The 13,576-nt window shown below is 43.7% G+C and overlaps 2 protein-coding genes across 5 annotated transcripts in view; one reads left to right on the top strand and one right to left on the bottom strand.

Annotated features, from left to right (window-relative positions):
* Window positions 1-1,599, bottom strand: part of RO60 (Ro60, Y RNA binding protein) — a 30,627-nt gene extending 29,028 nt beyond the window's left edge. For both annotated transcript variants that reach the window (XM_030572888.1, XM_030572887.1), the window contains exon 1: window positions 1,155-1,599. The gene's annotated coding sequence lies outside the window, so the exon portion shown is untranslated. The remainder of the gene's footprint in view (window positions 1-1,154) is intronic.
* A 9-nt stretch (window positions 1,600-1,608) lies between these two features.
* Window positions 1,609-13,576, top strand: part of UCHL5 (ubiquitin C-terminal hydrolase L5) — a 28,430-nt gene continuing 16,462 nt past the window's right edge. The window contains exons 1-3 of one of the 3 annotated variants that reach the window (XM_030572889.1): window positions 1,609-1,861; window positions 5,905-5,968; window positions 8,288-8,393. In XM_030572889.1, the coding sequence (XP_030428749.1) occupies window positions 1,780-1,861; window positions 5,905-5,968; window positions 8,288-8,393 (252 nt within the window). In that variant the 5' untranslated portion in view covers window positions 1,609-1,779. Of the gene's footprint in view, window positions 1,862-5,904; window positions 5,969-7,065; window positions 7,102-8,287; window positions 8,394-13,576 lie in introns of those variants that run through there. The other 2 variants (XM_030572890.1, XM_030572891.1) reach the window with 2 other exon arrangements.

The raw sequence follows: 13,576 nt of genomic DNA, 5'->3' as shown, positions 1-13,576 counted from the left end.
TTTTCTGTTCTGTAAAGAACTCTATTCATCTGCGATCTTTTTAAAAATACTAATACTAATTTAGAGGCCAACAGCCCAGAAGGATTCAAAATTCCAAAAAGGATTAGATATTTATATAAATACTGAGAATATATTCACTGTCAAATTAGATAGAATTATTTTTTTAAAGTACTCAAAAAAAACCCCCCACAGCTTTAGAGAAATATAGACCTTTAATGCTTCAGGACATCAGCCTACCTCCAACTGAGGGGATTAATAAGAAATTTCCTGTTAACAATTTGTTTCATAGTTGCCCACTTCATAGTTCTTGCACATCTGCTAACAGCTGCTGTCACATGGAGACCACTGGTTTAGTTAAATAAAGCAATTCATTTCATATGAAAAATAGTATGATCACTGTCTAAAGGAAGATTGGCACAGAACCTTTGATATGGAAATGGGGTTTGATAATATTAATTTCTAGCTAATATATAGCATTTTTCACGTGCAAACTCCCATTTCCATTTTACAGATGTGATTTCATTTTCACCAGGAAACTATTCTTCACGGGGTTATGCTGACCCCTTGCTTTCAACCCCTTGTACAACTTTTTGAGGCATCTTAACAAAAAAGGTTACAAAAAACAAAGACCAGTATCCCAGAACACCTGGAGCACGAACACCGGTGCCCTGCGAGCTCTGTGTGCCTCACCCCTCTGTGGTTTTTTCTACCCTTCCCTTATAGAAGGGATCTCGGGCACCTGTCCTGGCGGTTTACTAGGCGCCCCTTCCCGCAGAGAGCCAACCCACTAACACAGGCCGTGCACCCGCCCTCACCCTCCCAAATTGGGAATATCAGCAGCGGGCGAAACGCTCCGCGCCCCGTGGCCGCTCCCGGGCCTCGCCTCACCAGGGAGCGGCGAAGGCAGAAGAGGCCTCCGCCCGCGGAAAGGCTCCACACCCAGCCCTAAGCAGACGGGCGGCTCTCGGTGCCTCCTGCTGAGGCAAGGCCGCCGGCAGGAGCGATCCTTAAGCGGGTGTAAAAGGTGTATGGCGAGGCCGCTGCCCAGCGGCCCTCCCCAAGGGAGGCCCTGCCTGCGGCGCGGAGCAGTGGCGCAGCACGGGACGCTCGGCGGAGACGGCCGCTGCTGTTGCTCAAGCAGGGCCTGGCCCTACCTGCGCGCGTGAGCGGGGAGCGGGCCGGGTGCCTGGGCGCAGCAGGAGGTGCTGGCTCCGCAATCTGGCTGCGGCCGGCTCTGGTTCTCCTCAGGCAGCTGATTCCTCTCGAACTCAGCCCCGCCCTGGTAGGATTCCTGTCATGACAGCATCGCTAAGACCCGGATGGAGCCGCTCTTCCTTCCCACGGTGACCAGGCTCGGAGGCCCCGGATGGAACCGCCCCGCCTATCCTACCCCAGGGGCCAGCGACCGCGGATGTAGTTCCCGCTTCAGCATCCCTAACAGCGGCAGGGAAGGGAGGAACACTGGGACCCGGACAAAGTTCTCCGCCGCGCCTCCCATCAGTCCACTCTCCAAGGCCCCGATTGGCGCGCTCCCGTCAGGCACAGCCGCGTAGGGCCCGGATCCCCTCAGCAGATAGGCTGAGGCCTCGCCTGTGACTGCTGGAAGGTTCCCGGATGTGCTCTAGCCTCTCGTTTTCCGTCCGGGCCGACCATAGAGGTGCCAGTGTGGGCCGCGGAGCCTGCTGGGAAGGAAGCGGCGGCGTGCGTGGGGGCGTGCAGGGAGCCTCAGCCGGTGGCTGGTGGCAGCGGCTGCTCAGCGAGAGCCTGTGAAGCGCCACCATGTCGGGAGGAGGCAGCGCCGGAGAGTGGTGCCTGATGGAGAGCGACCCGGGCGTCTTCACTGAGCTCATCAAGGGCTTTGGTGAGGGGCTGGGCAGGGGGCTGGGACCGGCGTCTGGGCAGGTGGCGGGCGGGCGGGCACTTTTGAGGCCTGCAGCTGCCCCTCCGTCTCTTGCGGGAGGGGCGTGGCTCGTCGCTTCGGGACCTGCCTGAACTTCTCCCCTACCCTCTTCAGCGGCGTTGCTGGGGTGCGACACTCCCACCTCCAGCGGATGAGACGTGGCGGGCTGAGGCGGCAGTTTTGCTCTAGTGGGATCAGACGGAGAGATGCCCAAATCCCCGCGAGCCAGACATCCTCCTCCGCTTGGAGGGCGCAGTGGCCAGCACCTGCTCACTCTCTGCAGGGCTAGCTCTTCGCAGGGAAAAGTATAGCCCGCTCTTCTGCTGCTACGCTTCAGCCTGCCTCGACACATCCCAGCCTGCGACACGGTTCAGCTCCTCCGAAACCCAGTCGGGTCCCATTGGTGCTTGAAAATGGGACTGTATGGTTGTTACGAGGCGGCTGCGGCCCTCACGCACTGACCTGATGCTGTTTCTTTGAGGAAGATCTTGTTCTCATGCTCAGTAGCTGTGGTGAGCCCTGCCCAGGGTGTACATATCAACATTTTGAGAAAAACATCCTGAATGAACAAACGTATATGCAGGTTTGCATGAGCATGTGCCTGCTGATCTGTGAGAGGTTTTTTGTATCTCTGTATGTACAATATGTTGCATTTAAGATGTAATACTTACATAGCACACTTGCATCTTCCAAGCACTTTATAAATGGTAACTAGTACTCAGAAATCTTGTGAAGTAGGTAAATAATATCTTAATTTTACAAATTTTGGATACTGAGTTACAGAGGACCAAGTTCTGTCTTGATTTACGCCAAATACAATGCAATTGGCACTATTGGGATTTTATCGATTGTAAATCAACATAGAATTTGGCCCGAAGAAGCTAAATTGCGTATCCAGTTCCACATAGTCTAGTAAAGGAGACTTATAGTTTCTTACCTGCTCCACCTTTTTTCCCTCATTTATCTGACCCAGGAATAAGTCTGACTTTTTACAACAGGGTTTGCAAAAATGCCTTAGTAGTGACTCAAATGTGGGCACGTAAGCCATCCATTTTTGCAAGCCATAAACTTTTTTCTTTTTTTAAAATAAGTTTCCATCCTTCATGGCTGTGAAGTTGAAATGTGAATTGTAAACTATTGTAGTGTTCCTATCCTGGAGTTTTCAGACACAGATCCTGTGTGTCTATTTTTACTTGCAGCTTTGTGAAGCAGCACAACCCAAATGAGATTAACAAGTTTTTGGGCAGTAAAACTATTGCTGTTGAGAATCATTTGGGCAGCACTGAATTTGTCAAATCATATTATTTTCATGCTGCCGCTGTTTATGAAAGCTAAGGGGTGGGCACTGTAATTATTCACAGTTTTAGAGGGAGGTGGGCGAAGGGGAGCGTGGTAGAATAGCAGAGACTTTCCTGCAGTCCAGAAAACCTAAGAGGGGTGAAATAGTGGAGATTTGATCCTCCTCTTTAGGAGTCTGTATCTTCCAGAAAGAGGAAGAATTCTAGAGGGATGTGGAGCTAAGCTTTATCACATGAACTAGCCAGAAGCTGATGGAAGTTTCCTCCTACCAAGATCCTGAGACATCTTGGAAGAAATTTCAGCATACTTCCCAGCAGGTGTTGGTTGCAGGATGGGCTGAATTTCTCACCAAGGATTTGCCCCTGGACTTCATGAGCAAAGCCTGCCCCACCCCCATCCTTTGTATCTACATCTGGCTAGTACAGGGGTCGGCAACTTTTTGGAAGTGGTGTGCCAAGTCTTCATTCATTCACTCTATTTTAAAGTTCGCGTGCCAGTAATACATTTTAACGTTCTTGGAAGGTCTCATTCTATAAGTCTATAATATATAACTAAACTATTGTTGTCTGTAAAGTAAATAAGGTTTTTAAAATGTTTAAGAAGCTTAATTTAAAATTAAATAAGATGCAGAGTCCCTCAGACCAGTGGCCAGGACGCGGGCAGTGTGAGTGCCACTGAAAATCGGCTCACGTGCTGCCTTCGGCACCCGTGCCATAGGTAGCCTACCCCTGGGCTAGTAGAACTAGTTTTCCAGGCCGTACATCTCTGGAAAACTTCTCAAACTCTTTTTACATAATCTTATTCAGTAAATTCTTGTGATGGCTGACTTAATTTCTTCTGTAGGTAATGAGAAAGGAATGAATATAATTTGACAGTTGGATGATGCAAAGGACTGGTAATGGGATAAAACATATTTTGTTTTTATATTTGTGTCAGTGTCAAATTTGATCATTTTAAATGATGATCACCCAACAAAGGCAACTGAATGGCTTTCAAATTTGAATTGTACTGGCTGTGTGTCTGATATGTAGAGCAAGAGCATTCTCAAACTGTGTCTGCAACCTCCTCCCCTAGGGATAATTTGACTATTTGTCTTCTATGGAACTTGTTCCTTATTCACTCTTCCAGACTCCCACTGAAATAGGCTTAGATCCTCAGATGCTACAAACATCCATCAATAAACATTTTGTCAATTCTTGGAGGATATTTTTTATGCAAGTGGAACTCAAAGCCTCATTTGAAGCCTTAAGATTGAAACAAAAGACTTTGAGACACATCTGAGGACTGGTCTTGATTGGTTGAATGTTGTGCTAAGTTATGAAAAAAGATTAGTTCTCTCTCCTGGTTAAAAGTCCACCTCTTAATTGGCACAGTTATTGGCAGTATTATCAGTGAAGTGAAAAACTTGAACCATCCTCATTCCTAGAGATGGTCCTACCAGGTCAAAGCTGAGTCATATTGGCAAGTTGTTCAGGAAGTTTGTGCTGATACTTGGTTTATAGGGAAATTGAGAATTGTAGTCTCCAGGATTGCCTAGTTTGCTCCCTTTCACAAGTACTGACCTGATTTAAAAAACAAAAAAAACAAAAACCTATTTGTGTAGTACAGATGCTCCCTGACGAACGGAACGTTTGGCATAACTCAAATTTTGTGAAAATCGGAAATGTATCTCCAACCAATTCTTCCCTCCCCCCCACCCCACCCCAAAAAAAATCAACCCCCCAAACTCCTATTTCTAGCTTATGGAAAAAGTTGGATTTGCATACGTTGGGTTTACATAACTCGGGGAGAGTCTGTAGTTAAATCTGAATATTAATTCAAATTAATAGTTTATGTAGTGTTTTACATGCTTTTACTACAGTATATTAAAATTGCTGTCTCTCTCACAAAGTGAAGATTAGTGGCCTTATGAGATTCTTGTGGTTCTCCATTAAAATATTTGACTTTCTTATTCAGTCAACAGTGATTTCTCTTATCTCCCCTCCCACCCCCATGCTTTGCTTCTATGCTTCTGATTTATCCAAAAATGGAAGACTTGTGGCTAAAGGCATAGGTCTGGGAGTTCCTGGCGTTATCTTCCTGGCTTAGTCATACACTTCCTTTGTGATGAACAAGTTACTAAATGTTCTTGTACCCAAGTTTGCTCCTTTAAAAATTTAGGCTAAGTATTCTACTTTGGATATATGATGCTATAGCAGTGTTTGCAAAGCACAGTTACCTCCTCTGATGGAAGATGCTGCTATGGTGTAAGGGTTATTAGTATTGCTGCTAATATATAGCGTAAGTAGTGCAAACACTAATTGAATTTATATATCAATATGTGAAATAAATTAATGGTTTTAAAAGAATGCTGCTAACTTTGTGTTATACTTAACCCAAAATATCTTCTGCTGATTTTTGTGGTTTTATAGTCCCGTTATTTCTTAAATAAAGACTGAAAAATCAACACAAACAGTGGTAACTAACTAATGAAACAGTGACACTCTGTTTATTTGATACTGCTCACGCCATAAAATTACGCAAACTGGACTGAACATTTTTTTTCTCTAATCTTTCAGCCATATCAGTCATGGGCTTTTTTCTAAGTCTGGGCTTAGTTATAAGTAAGATTCTTTAAGTGTGTGTGTATATATATGTGTATATATAATATGTGCCTTTTTCCTCTCCAAGTTAGGATAGTTAAAACTATATCTTTTCTCTTTCAGGTTGCAGGGGAGCACAGGTTGAAGAAATATGGAGTCTGGAACCAGAGAACTTTGAAAAATTAAAGTAAGCTATTGAATCTACAAAAGCACTCTCAGATAAGATTTCTGTAGTCTACATTCTTTGTAACATCACTGAAGATGCACTGTATTGCTATTTGTCCAGTATACTGTATTGCTTTTGGCTTCCACAGCAATTTGACAGGATTTTAAGCCTTTATTATACAATACGTTCAAGTTAGTGAACTTTCAGATGTGCCTTTTGTTATTTAAACTAGCTTCCCTCTTTACGGGAAGTGACTTAGACCAGTGGCAAGAGCACAGGACTAGGAATTAATCAGCGATACTATTAACTGACTTGCCCAAGAACACACAGTAAATTTCTCTATTCCTTGGGTTTTTACAGTGATATTTAAAGTATCTACCACCTTAAATTAATTTATTGCACTTGTGCACAACTACAGCCTCTTTCTTTCTAATCTCTCTCCTGTCAACACTAATTTTGTTGTCATTCTGCATGTATGATCAAAAGCGCTGTATTTGTTAATGTATGGTACCTTAAAAGAAAAGTGCCACCTTCTTCACTCCTATGTAAATATCCTACTCTATAATCTGCTAGAATATAGGACAAGAAGTACAGAATGTAGGGTCTCAAAAGCTATCTGACTAAAGCTTCTTAGGTTACCAATGTATTCGAACTAGAGGCCCTCAAACATAACTTGCCCTGTCTACAGCAGACCTTTTTAAAACCTCTTGGTTATCACATTTTAAAAGCACTTAGGAAAAAATTCTGTCAAACCTCTTAAAAAGCATCTCTTCTTCTGTCTGTAGTAGTGAATATGACGCCAATGCATATGAGCATGCATTCTGACTGTGTTTCTTTTCAGAGAATCGTAGAAGATTAGGATTGAAAGAGACCTCTGGAGGTAGTCCAGACTCCTGCTCAAAGCAGGACCAACCCCAACTACATCATCCCAGCCAGGGCTTTGTCAAGCCGAGGCTTAAAAACCTCTTAAGGATGAAGATTCCACCACCTCCCTACATAACCCATTCCAGTGCTTCACCACCTTCCTAGTCAAATAGTTTTTCCTACTATTCAACGTAGACCTCCCCCACTGCAACTTGAGACCTTTGCTCCTTGTTCTGTCATCTCCCACCACTGAACCGCCTAGCTCCATTCTCTTTGGAACCCCCCTTCAGGTAGTTGAAGGCTGCTATCAAATCCCCCCTCACTCTTCTCTTCTGCAGACTAAATAAGTCCAGTTCCCTCAGCCTCTCCTCGTAAGTCATGTGTCCAAGCACCGTAATCATTTTTTGTTGCCCTCCCCTGGACTCTCTCCAGTTTGTTCACATCCTTTCTATAGTGGGAGGCCAAAACAACTCAGTACTCCAGATGTGGCCTCACCAGTGCCAAATAGAGGGGAATAATCACTTCTGTTGATCCGCTGGCAGTGGTTCTGCTAATGCATCCCAATATGCTGTTAGCCTTCTTGGCAATAAGGGCACACTGTTGACTCTATAGTTGTTGTTGTGGCCTTTGTTTTAGAACTGATCCTAAATTCAGATTACTATGATGGGGAAAGATTTGTGCTAGTGCATTTTAAAAAGATTTCCTAAAACATTTTTAGGACTCTTTGCCTCTACAAATGTCATTAACCATTGTTACGGTAATACCTAGAGGCCGCAACTGAGATCGGTGTCCCATTGTGCTGGATAATTTACAAACATAGTAAGAGACAGTCCATCTTGTGAAAGACATTAAACCTAAATAGACAAGAAAAACAAATGATGGAGAGAGAGAGAGAATTACCCTCATTTTACAGATTGAGAACTCATATGAAATCTTCACAGGGGATCTTAGCTTTATGGATTTTTCCTTTTGCACCCAGCAGGATTACCAAACTTATAGTTTCAGTGCTTATTGATGCTTGAATAATGTATCTGATAACACTTTCCAAAGAAAGTGTTACTAATAGTGTTACTGATGAAATCGCCAGATGCATTATGCAGGGAACTATATAATGATGGTGTGGGGAGGAACAGGGTCTAAGGATTTCTTTAACCTCACTTTAACCTCTAAATGTGTATTAGAGCTGAAGCAAACTGGCACTTAAAGCCCAGTTTACCAAGTGACCAACAAGGCAAATTTTGACACTTCAGCAGTGCTATTTGAGCACTAACTCCACCTGGAATTATGGGTGGCATCTTTGAAAATTTTTAATCATTCAGTTAGAGGTCACATCTGGGAGTCTGAGCCTAACTGACAGTGTTTAAAAAGGAAGAGTTAACTGAGTTGCCTTATCAGATGACAATACATTTAGATTAAAAATAGTTTTCATAGTTCTTTATCAACACACTTTTTCTGCTTTGACCTTTTATTTTATAGACCGGTTCATGGGCTGATCTTCCTCTTCAAGTGGCAGCCAGGAGAAGAGCCAGCAGGCTCTGTTGTTCAGGATTCCAGACTAGACACAATATTTTTTGCTAAACAGGTACCGTAATTTCAGTGACTTCCTTATATGCTCCATGAAACAATTTTTTAATACAGAAAGACAGAAGATAACCGAAGGGTGCACAAAGGTGAACAACAGTGTACGAGGTATGTTTAGTCAGACAAAATCTTGACAAACAAGGAAAAGTAAAATTGTGTTGGAAGAAGGAGCTGAAGAGTGAATGAAAATGTTGCTTTTAAAACTTCCTTTCAGTGGCATAAAGGATTATTTAGAAGGTTTTTTCTTTATATGTTCATGAGTCAATGATATTTTGAAACCACTTTCAACAAAAGGTTATGGGGGAAATTTTATTTCAGTCCATCAAAGTAGAGCTGCTATCACTATATTTCTCAAATGTGCTTTGTTATAGGAAATGTTCACATTCTAGAGCCATATTTACCTGTTTCCTGTACAAACTTGACCTGAAAATATTCCTTTATTTATATCTGAAATACATAAAGTTTGAAACAAATGATTGAAAATGTTGTTTATGCTAATGAATCAATTTTATCTCATTAAAGATATAATGCACTGATACAGAATTCTTGTATTTTTGCTTTGGCAGGCAGATCAATGTATATCACTAGCGACTTAGAGAAGCAAGGAAGAGTAGTCAGATCAAATGTAAAGTTTCTAACCAAGAGAAGTTAGGTCAGTAGTAGGGTGTGGTTTATTTTTTGTTTGTTTTTTGTTTTAACGCATATAGGTATGTATGACTGGCTAGAGCTGGCCTTTGTGGCTTCTTACAGGAGGCCCTGTGTGTGCCAACACCCCACTACAGGAAAGGGACAGCAAAGGTTGGTCCTCCAGGCCTGCCTAAAGAGGCTGCACAGAAGCAGCCAATCAGACCAGGAGGCTCAAATAAAAGGAGCTGTATTGCCTTAGCAGATTAGTTTTTGGCTGGGACCAGAGGGGCAAAGAAGGGTGCTCCCCTCTCTCTGGGCAAAGTTGCTCAAGGGACAAGTAGATCTTGGTCCTGGCTGCATTTGCTCAAGCTCGGAGAGAGAGGAGCTGAGAACTTAACCCTAAGTAAGGGGCAAAGATAAAGGGGCTAGGTAGAAGGAGGCCTAGGGAAGTAGCAGCAGTGAATCAAAGTGAGCGGTACATGGCAGATATTTATAGTGTTCCTGAGTTGAAAGCACAAGTGGCGAATCTGGGATTCCTCCACTGGCAAAATGGTGCAAACTCCAAGAATGGGACAGTGCTTGTTTGGAGGCCCAAGCAAGGGGCTAAATTAAAGGGCCCAGGACTGGGACTGAAGATCCTGGTGAGGGCAGACAGACAGTTTTTGTTGGACTTCTGTTACCCTGGAAGGAGTTCATTTTGATTGTATGACCTAGCCAGAGGGCTGAGCCACTGAAGATCCACCAAGCAAAGTTGACAACCTGTGGGAGGTGCCAGGAGTGGGAAAGGACTGCGGTAGCATACCTAGAAGGCATTCCCCCTTCATCACAACTTTATATCACAGGTGGGGTTACAAGACTTCCTTCCCATCAAGGAGCGATGTCGTGATGCTTACTCCTGTCTCAAATGCATGAGATCTGATATCCCATCTGAAGCTTGAAACGGAGCCTGGAAGCCATGATCTCCAAATAAACATGGGTGTCGCAGGAGCTAAAAGGAAAGAAGTCAGATGGCCCTCTAAGTAGATGCATCTACTATGTGCTTGAAAGGAATGCAAGTTCAGTTTGCCCCTGGAGTAACAGAGACCAGACAGATTATTGGCAGGTACAGAGTACTGAGATGCTGGGAAAGGTCAAAGTCACAAAGGATGCCTTCCCTCAGATGCCAGAGGCTCTGATGGCTGCAAAATAAACTGATAAAACATGGTTTGGTGCCAAGAAGAGTGAAGGCCAAGGGGAAATGTGTTAACTGTATCAGCAGTTCAGTGAGGCTCACAGAGTAGTGGAAGGTATGATTTGAACTGCCACAACAACTAGACAGGCTAGAGGCAGCAGCAGTACCTGTTATGGATCCTGCAGGAAAGAAGCAGCAATGGCTTCAAGCACTGGGTAGACAAGAGTGAGCCAGTGGGCCTGAGACCTGTCTGAGGAGATATTAGGGTTGTGGACACTGCTTGCCCTTAAGTGAACTGGGGTGGGAAAAGACTGAGTTGCTAGGGTGAGCTGTGGGAAGAACTCTGCTAGTGGCAGGGAGGTGGACAAGGCTTAATTGTCTTTGGTTTGGAGAGATGGACCACATAAAAAAGGTTGTGCCCATCTTCGAAAGGGCTTGCTGCAGGAAGAGATACAGGAGCCCCAAGAATAGGTAGGATAAGTAAAAGGTGTCTGATGGCACAAATGCCTCCGAGCTAAGTTCATCAGAACTGGACCTGGAAACAGTGTATATGACTGGTTGGCAAACCTATCCAGTGGAGGATGAAGGAGTGTGGCATGGAACAATTACAATCACTGACACAAATCTTGCTGAGGTGTCAGTGTACACAAACATGCCCTGTGGGGGCTAGGAGGTGACAGCAAAGAATCCACAAGGGGAACCTGGTGCCATGAGGTAGACTGTACTGGCAGTCCTAAGAAAACATGAGTTGTTGGATGTCTTTCTGAGGAGATGAGACCAGGGCTTCTGAAAAGGGCTCAGCCATGAGAGGAGAGAATGTGAGAAGCCTTCTCTCCTTGCCAAAGAAGTATAGTAGGGAACTTGATGCTGTGAAAGAAGCTAGATGGAAGGCTCTGGAGGAAAAGGAGCTTGAGTTGCGGAAGCTCTTCAGGCAGAAGTGCCTGAGAGAAGACCCCCAGCCAAGCAGGCCACCTGATTAATCAAGCAAGGACCACAAAAGCTCTCCAGACAGAAGCCTGAGACAGAAGATTCTGCCAACCAGGGCAGGGACTAATAAAAGCTCTCCATAGAGAGGGGCCTGGGAGAGAATACCCTGAGAAAGAAGGGCAAAGACTGCATAGGCGAGAACACTGCCTTCAGACAGGACCACCACCCCAAGTTCTTTCTGTGGGGGGAGGTATGTAATTTGGTATACCACCTTCATGGCTCCATACAGGAGGTCCAATAGTTCTTCTACACCCTACTTCAGGAAAGGAGTGATACAGGTGGACCTTCCAGGCTTGCCTAGAGAGGCTGCACAGAAGCAGCCAATTGGAGCCCAGCAGGCTCAGATAAAAACAATTGTAGGGCCTTAGCAAGTCAGTTCTTGGCTGGGGCCAGAGGACCTGAGAACTGCACCCCTAAGGTAAGCAGTGAAGATAAAGAGGCCAGCTAGGAGGCAGCCCAAGGTAGCAGTAGCAATGAATTTGGCTGCTGTTTTATAGGGTTCCTGGGTTGGAACTTGGAGTAGTGGGTGAGTCCAGCTTCCCCCACTGGCCAAGTGATGTGAACCTCAAGAAGGAAACAAGGCACGTTTGCAGGCCTGAGCAAAGAACTGAATTTAAAGTTCCCAGAGCTGGGACTGAAGACCCATATGAGTACAGACATAGTTTTGGTTGGACTTTTGATACCCTGGAAGAGACTGTGCCACTGAAGATCCACAAAGCAAGGCTGACAAACCTACAAGTTACACCAAGAGTAGGAAGAGGACTATGGTACTGCACCCGCTGCTAGGATGTTCATAATAAGTGACCCCACCCATCATACCTTGCCTCTCAAACATAGAGGTATAGCATTCAGTTTAAACCAAATATCATCCTTCCTACAAATTTTATGTTTTCCTATTTCTTTGAAAGATCTGAAATCTTGAAACGGAGCTTATAGAAATGTATCATAAGTAGAACATTGCTATTTTTGATCCTTGTTTTGTATCCGTTATAAATTGAGACCATTATCACACATTTGCATTTTAGGAAGTTGAAAGGTATCCGCATAGATCTATCCACAAGTAGAAATTGGGGAGATAAAAGCATACTTAACCCCTCTAACAGTCATGGCTCCTCTATATCTGTGCTTCTGTCATATGCTGATGAAAATTCATCTATGCTTTGTTCTTATCCCATTGTCTTCCTTTTTCACTCCTCTTTTGCCCTGCTCTAGAGGCCCTCATTCCTTGCCCTTTCCTAATCCCACTTTCTTCATTTTCTCTGCAGTCTCTTGAGTCTTATCAAACAAGAAGTCTAAGATCCAGTTGTGGTCTTGTAATTCTGTGAGGTAGCTGACAGTTATTCAGCTATTGTCTGTATGAATGGTTGATTGCATATTCACTTTTCTGGGTTCTGCTTTTTACCATAATCAAACATCTGTTGCTTCTTAAATATTCTAGACTGCTTGTGTGTTCCTCATGTCTTTTCTCTTCCTCCATTAGGCTTGTTTCTGGATCATAGAATCATAGATTGTTAGGGTTGGAAGGGACCTCATGAGGTCATCTAGTCCAAGCATTGGACTTGATATTTAACAACTTGTTTTATTTGATTATGTTTAAAGGAGCCTCTGAGAATTGACCTATAGAATGCAAATACAGAGTCTAAGCTCAAATAACATTACATTTCTAAATGGAAAAAGTAGGAAACCTCAAAGCAAATGGTGAAAGAGTGTTTGTTTAATTTCCAAGGTTCTTGGTAGTCTCTGAACCCTGTAAGTATAGCTCGTCTGTGTAATGGGAGAAAGGGAAATCATTAAGCTTTTTTGGATATCCTCTTACAGACAGTAATGACTGCTTTGGAGTGTCTGGCCTACTGTAAAAATATATTTATTGTATTTCTTTTAAATGGTGAGAAATAACTAACATGCACTGATAACTGCTCTTAAAGTAGTAGTGCATGATTTTGCCACATGATAGCGCCAAATATTTGAAAAATGACCTGCTAGAGGGTGAGGAGAGGGGAATGGACTGGTACCTTTTTGCTTCTTTGACCTTGTCCTTATTAGACAAGTGCCGTGGCTTAACTAAATCAAAGCACTTGATGATATAAGGATGCTTGAAAGTGTTTTCTTGCTTGTTTTATACATTAGAAAATCACATTTGTCTAGACTGAAGGATTTAGTGTGACTAGAGAACTATTAAAATTATGGCTTACAGGAGCGTGAAAGCTAGTCATTAAGAGGAGAAGAGTGTTGTGTGGGGTTTTTTTGGTTTGTTTTTTGTTTTTAAATGAGACTGTTTAAATAGGTGTTCGTGACGTTTTAAACATTTAGTGATTAAAATTTAGGGGAAAGTAAACCTGCGTTAAAGAATCAGCCACATCAGTTGTCTGAGTGCTACCCAACAAGTCCTCCAGCAAAAC

Source organism: Gopherus evgoodei, chromosome 8 (genome assembly GCF_007399415.2).
Source record: "Gopherus evgoodei ecotype Sinaloan lineage chromosome 8, rGopEvg1_v1.p, whole genome shotgun sequence".
Lineage (NCBI taxonomy): Eukaryota > Metazoa > Chordata > Testudines > Testudinidae > Gopherus > Gopherus evgoodei.
Note: the sequence above shows the minus strand (reverse complement) of the source record. Positions and strands in the feature narration are given on the sequence as shown.